Below are 5,983 nucleotides of genomic sequence, written 5' to 3'. Positions count from 1 at the left end.
AAGTGGCACTCGGGAAGTCCTCCTATCACGCCCCTGTGGAGTGCTTGTTTACAAAGCTCTTCTTAATTAATCATCTGGCCTTGATGACGCAACCGGCGACTGTAGCTACACACATTCCCAGCCTCTGAGTCATCCACTTGAACTCTGGCCTAATGCCAGAGAGACGACGTCCTTGAACAGTGGACTGAGTCACTGTCTGGCTGATGCGTCCTCTTAAGAACTAACTGGGTATATAAAGACCCAGGGCTGCGAGGGAAAGCCAATCACTGGGTTTCTTCTGTGGGAGAAATGGCGAGAGAAATTTTTGTACTGATCTTCCTCATGACAGTGGGGAATTTAGCCCATTGTCAGGAATGGGAGAATCTTTTCTTCATCAAGATGGAAGTATTACTGGAGAAGCAGGAAGCAGCCTTAGTGAAGCAAGAAGCAGCTTTGAGCCAGCTGAAGGGTAATGCAGCCATTCATGTTCCATTTTTCAGTTTTTTGTGACTCTTATTCTCGACATATTCATATCTTTATTTTCTTTCTTTACAGGTAAAATAAGCCATTCATGGTTTTTATTCACTTTCACATTCACCTATCTCACCTCCCAACCTCCTCCAGGGTGTGTCAGTTGCCATTTGTTGAGGCCCACTTTCCTTTTGGCCTCCATTCGCCTTCCTTTGCAGAAGGTGCGTCTGGGAAGGGTCCTCAGAGAGATCAGTCTGGTTCTTCATTTGCACAGGAAATGTCTTCTCCTAGATCTGAGCTCTTACATTTTCACCGTTCTCTTACTTTCTTGCTCGGAATCCATCGTTACTGCTCTCTCTCTCTCTCTCTCTCTCTCTCTCTCTCCTCTCTCTCTCTCTCTCTTTGTTGAGTGAAGAAGTCCTGGAACTCATGGCTTTCTCTGCTTGGTGGACTGGCTTCTCCACATCGTCTTATTTACTTCTAGAAAGTTTTCTTTGATTGATTTGTGTTGTCATTACAGTTTCTTGTTGGCATACAATCTACTTCTGTGTGTCATGAACTTGATTCCTTGTTGATTATATGTTGACTATTTATTTTTACATTACAATTGTGGTTCCATTTTTATCAATAACTCTAGCAATATGAAATTAATCTCTGGCTTTCAACTCAATTTCAGAAGTTCATTATGTTGTCCTCATATATGCGGTACCCCAAGACAGACCTCATGGCCCTCAGAGTCATACATGCAAGCATGACCTGGAAGCTAGGACTAATAGATCAAGGCTTCGTCTTCATTAGCAAGAGAATAGGGAATATGATTATCAGTTCTGGAGGGAATCATATAATATATGACAAACCATGTTTGTGCTAAGTGCTCTTGTTTACATGGCGCATAAGCCCTGGAGCTTTATTCCCTGACAGTCTTCAGCTGACAAAAGTGTTTGCTCAGATTCGTAATAATGCCCTGGGTCTGATTATAGATGGTGTTCCAGCCATCTAAGAGGACCAGTCTGTGGTGAAGCTAGTAAGGTTAACCTTCGCTGGAAAGAAGAGCATATTTTGCACCAAGTTCCTGCTTCTATTTGTATAGGCAACACTGTATTGAATAGTCATCATCGTCAGACAATACTTGGTTTTGCCTTCAACTCAGTGTTCATTAGGCTACTTCAGGTCTTTCTTTTCTGCTACTGCATATATCTTCTTCGTGTCATGGCGTCTGCAGCCATAAAACTTGGCGTTGTTTGTTAGGTTTTCTACACCTACAGAAATGACATTATCAGTGGCATCTGTATCAGATCTTCATCTCTCCTGCTGTTGTAATAGTTTTCCTGTCTTTGTGTCTGAAGCCTGTCAAGATCTTCAGCAGGTACAAAGATTACTGGAAGATGAAGTTTCATTTTCCACAGGGAACTTCATCTAAAGCTCACTCGGTCCCTTCACCCAAAGCGCCAGTGTGTGAAAGCTACTCGCTCTGCAGAACTTCCACATTCACAGTCTGTCGCACTGTCACGTTGCCTCACGTCCCAGTACCAGGAGCCTTCTGTTGTTCCTTGTAGTGTGAAGCCATGAACTGGTCTTCATGGCAGTTTTTGTTTTGCTGGTTTCTGATACTTTAAAAGAAGGTAGCAGATTTGTCAAGCACGCTTACTATATTTGCTTTCCGTTGAAGTTTTAATTGATTTCAATTTCTATACCTTTGCTGTTTTCTGTTTTCTTCAGTGGTGGGTAGTTTCCTCTCGTCACTTACACAAGTGAACTGCAGGTGAAGAGAAAAGCCCGAGTCAGCCCCGACTCCTTATGATCTGTTCCTCACTAGAAATCTATAATGCATGCAGAAGAACCTTTGTGCACTCTCCAGCATCTCTCTCTCTCTCTCTCTCTCTCTCTCTCTCTCTCTCTCTCTCTCTCTCTCTTTTAAGATAAAGAAAAGCTTTTTTAAAGCAATGACTTATCTTTCCAGGTATGCAGGAGAAACAGGAACAGGTCGAAGGCAAACTTCAAGGTAATTCTTATATAATATTCTGTTTCCAAATGTTGATGTTCTGTTACATAACAACTTCTTATACTTCATGAGTCTCTCTGCCTTATAGTATGAGTCAGGGAGTTGCTGTTATGTAAGTGAGGAGCATTGTGTTTTATAAAGGAAGAAAGACGAATGATCCCCAAACAATCAATTCTTTCTATTTCCAGAAATGCAGGAGAAACTTCAATACATCGAAATTAACCTTCAAGGTAATTTGTGTCATTTTTCCAAGTTTGTGTTTAACTAAAGAGTAAAATTCTTTACTTAAGGAGTAAAGTAAATTAAATCAAGTTTGTGTCAGCTTCATACTTCTTAGGCCAAATTTTTTCTGCAAAGAATTGTTGAGAAGAGGTCACATAGAAAGGCAACTTTGACTGACACATTGTACTCTAATATCTCTATAAGCACATATTCAGTACCATATATTCTGAAGTAGCATAGCCTACTCCACTCATTAGAATCCAGTGTATTTTGATGATGCTGCCTTGTAAAGGAAGACTGGTTTTCCCTTTCCAGAACTTCACCAAGAGATGGAACACCTGAAAGGTATTTGCAACTCCTCGATGTCTGTGGCTGTCTTTCTGAAAGTTTCGTGTCTTTAGTTTCAACTGATTTGTAACTAAGAAAGAAACTAGAGTTTTGCGGAAGGTAACTCTGATGATATACTGATCAACATTCCGAAGTGGTTATGAGAGTCAAACTTTATAAGCTATTGTTTATTATTTCGTTTTCTTCAGGTACAGCGACTGACAGCCAGGACTCTCCGCAAAGTGAGTATCTTATTCTCCAGAGAAAATGGCAGGATCATGCAAAGCCTTTATACTGAAAACACCAGGCTTAAGAGTAGCTGGACTCTCTAAAGACTCTGTCAGACATCTTTCTACTGTCACCTTTTTAAAAGAATTTCAATGCAACATTGAATATGCAACCAGGGGTGGGACATGCATGACTCACACGTTTTGTATATGCGTGTGGATGAGTGTGTGAGACTGTCAATGCAAGTAAGTGAGAAAGAATGCTTACCATCACTTGGAGGGGGCGTTTTAAGTATTGAAAAAAGTGTACAGATTAATAGTAATTGATTTGAAGGATTTTGTTGACAGAGAGTACTCCAACCCTGCACCTTTCTTCCTTCCTTCCTTTCCCATTCCATTCTATGGGAAGATAGCAGTGCTCTTACAATCATAGCAGAAAGATCTGATAGAGTCTTCATACTTAATAGGTCTCAAGTCAGCCTCGTGACTGAAGCATCTTCTAAAGGGGTTTGTTTTTCTCTCTCTGGATAATTGGGAGAAACTGGAAACATTGGGGGGTAACTGCAAAGCGTCTTCTTCCTCTTTCTTCTTCTTCTTCTTCTTCTTCTTCTTCTTCGTCTTCGTCTTCTACGTCTTCTTCTTCTTCTTCTTCAGTGTTCGTCACTCGCTTCTGGAGTTGCAATTCTGACATTTGTGGAAAGCAGACAATAGTCATCGTTATGTTGAATGATGACATTGAATGATATGAACACCGAGGTGGCCTCATACAAAGCAGGCTTATTGAAACGTCATGGCAGGAGAACGGCTGATCACGACCAGTGGAATTGACTCCAGACAAAAAGATAACATTAATTTCATAGTTACTCCTTCATCATTTAGTTTATTTAGGGTCTGTTATTTTAGGATAACTTATGCATGTTTAATTAAGATTGTTATGCCTTTATATATATATATATATATATATTATATATATATATATATATATATATATATATATATATATATATAATATATTCTTCATCTGGAGTACATCCTGCATATTCCAGGGATCCATCAGGAAACCAAAGGCTGCCTCAGAAGGGAGGACTTGGAACATTTCAAGAACATAACATCAGCAGGTAGGTTTTTCATATGAGAGGGATTTTATATGATTCTTAATTGAATGTTTTTGCAATATCTCCCAATGTCAGTAGTAAAAATGAATGATACTGAGTTTTGTATTTGCTAACTAAGCAATATAGTAAAGGACTTTGATAAGACTTAGACATATTACGAGTAAAAGTATGAATAGGATCTAAAGTGCGTAATATGAGTTCCAGGTATGTTCATGGAATGATTTTTCTCTTCCAGAACAACAAAAACTGGAGTTTTCCCTTCGCCAGGAAATATCTGGGATCATCTCTTTGTTGGAGACTGGAGGAATAGGTCAGTCATACTTATGCTTGAGAGAGAATGATAAAATTATTGCTAATTCAGTTGCATTGAAATGTTTCTATCCTGATCCACTAGATCAAGGAATCCCTTTCTAAAGAGTTTATCTATCAGTCATTCACTTATCTTTCTATGTGAGTTTTATCTTGAGGAATATCTGGAATGACCGCTCTCTAACTACATATCCCTTTTCCCCAGATGAGTGCTCAGATGGAAGCCACAACTGCACTGATTATGAAGCTTGCGCTGACAAGCTATTCAAATATCAATGTTCATGTCTTCCTGGATTTGCATGGGATGGTTCGCGCTGTGAAGGTGAGAGAGAAAAATTCTCATTGTAGTGTTCTCTTTCTTCTCCTTCTGTTCTTCTCCTACATTTTGCATAAATCAGTCGTTGACTGCCAGAGGAAACGATCACTTTGCTCAAGTGGCCTTTCTTTCCTCACTGCTCTTTTTTGTTTTTTTGTTTTTTGAGAAGAAAAGAATCAGTATAATTACATTTCCCCTTGTAATGGTAACAGTCATGATGAATCAAATTTCTTCCCTTTTAATTCTACTTCACGAGGAATGTGGAGGCAGTGTTGAGAAATGTTTCGAGTCTTCCTCTAACAACAACAATCCTGAGTTTGAGGTCGTTCAAATTGACTGACCTCCTCGATTCCAACAGATGCAAATCTTTGAGACAGCAGCGTCCTTTCTTTTGTGTGTCCCATTTTCAGACTTCTGTATCAATCCATAACAACCACGAGGCTCCCGATTGTTGAGCCCTGCTCATTGCTTCAGTCTCTTGTGGGTCTTTCTCCCTTCAAAGTTCACCCTCGTCCACCTAAAGGAAATGGAAGCTCTTTCTATAATAGGATCAAACAGATAGATTCCAAGTCACTATTTCAACTGCCTTTCCTGCTTCAAGGAACATTTGTCCTTCTTTAATACACAAATTATATCTGATTTTGTGACGGGTTTGGTTTCGTAATCATCTCTTAGACATATTTAAGGGTTTTATTGTTTTTATCCAGTCATACCAATTTCAAGTCCCTATGTATGTTTGAGAAATAAGTACAAGTCAACTTTGTCTCCTAAAAGGACTTCAGTTTCCCTCCCTCAGAACAAAAGAAAGGGACATTCCGCAAGGCCTCTTTCTTCAAAACTAATAATCATTGCCTCCCGAACAGACGTCGACGAGTGCGCCCAAGGGAAGGACGAGTGCAGCCCCCTGGCAACATGCAGGAACTCCGTCGGGAGTTACAGCTGCTCCTGCAACCCACCGTCCGAGGGAGATGGAAAAACCTGTATCTGCCCTCCTGGATTTGCCCAGAAGGATTCG

General features: G+C 40.1%; 1 protein-coding gene across 3 annotated transcripts in view; it reads left to right on the top strand.

The window, feature by feature from the left end:
• The first annotated feature begins 264 nt into the window (after positions 1-264).
• Positions 265-5,983, top strand: part of LOC135221050 (nidogen-2-like) — a 7,959-nt gene continuing 2,240 nt past the window's right edge. Inside the window, exons 1-9 of one of the 3 annotated variants that reach the window (XM_064258785.1) lie at positions 265-448; positions 2,411-2,452; positions 2,641-2,682; positions 2,990-3,019; positions 3,211-3,243; positions 4,275-4,346; positions 4,579-4,653; positions 4,858-4,974; positions 5,832-5,983. The exon at positions 5,832-5,983 is cut by the window's right edge and continues 10 nt beyond it. In XM_064258785.1, the coding sequence (XP_064114855.1) occupies positions 289-448; positions 2,411-2,452; positions 2,641-2,682; positions 2,990-3,019; positions 3,211-3,243; positions 4,275-4,346; positions 4,579-4,653; positions 4,858-4,974; positions 5,832-5,983 (723 nt within the window). In that variant the 5' untranslated portion in view covers positions 265-288. The remainder of the gene's footprint in view (positions 449-2,410; positions 2,453-2,640; positions 2,683-2,989; positions 3,020-3,210; positions 3,244-4,274; positions 4,347-4,578; positions 4,654-4,857; positions 4,975-5,831) is intronic. The other 2 variants (XM_064258787.1, XM_064258786.1) reach the window with 2 other exon arrangements.

This window comes from Macrobrachium nipponense, chromosome 2, assembly GCF_015104395.2.
Source record: "Macrobrachium nipponense isolate FS-2020 chromosome 2, ASM1510439v2, whole genome shotgun sequence".
Lineage (NCBI taxonomy): Eukaryota > Metazoa > Arthropoda > Malacostraca > Decapoda > Palaemonidae > Macrobrachium > Macrobrachium nipponense.
This window is presented reverse-complemented; position numbering and strand designations above follow the sequence as displayed.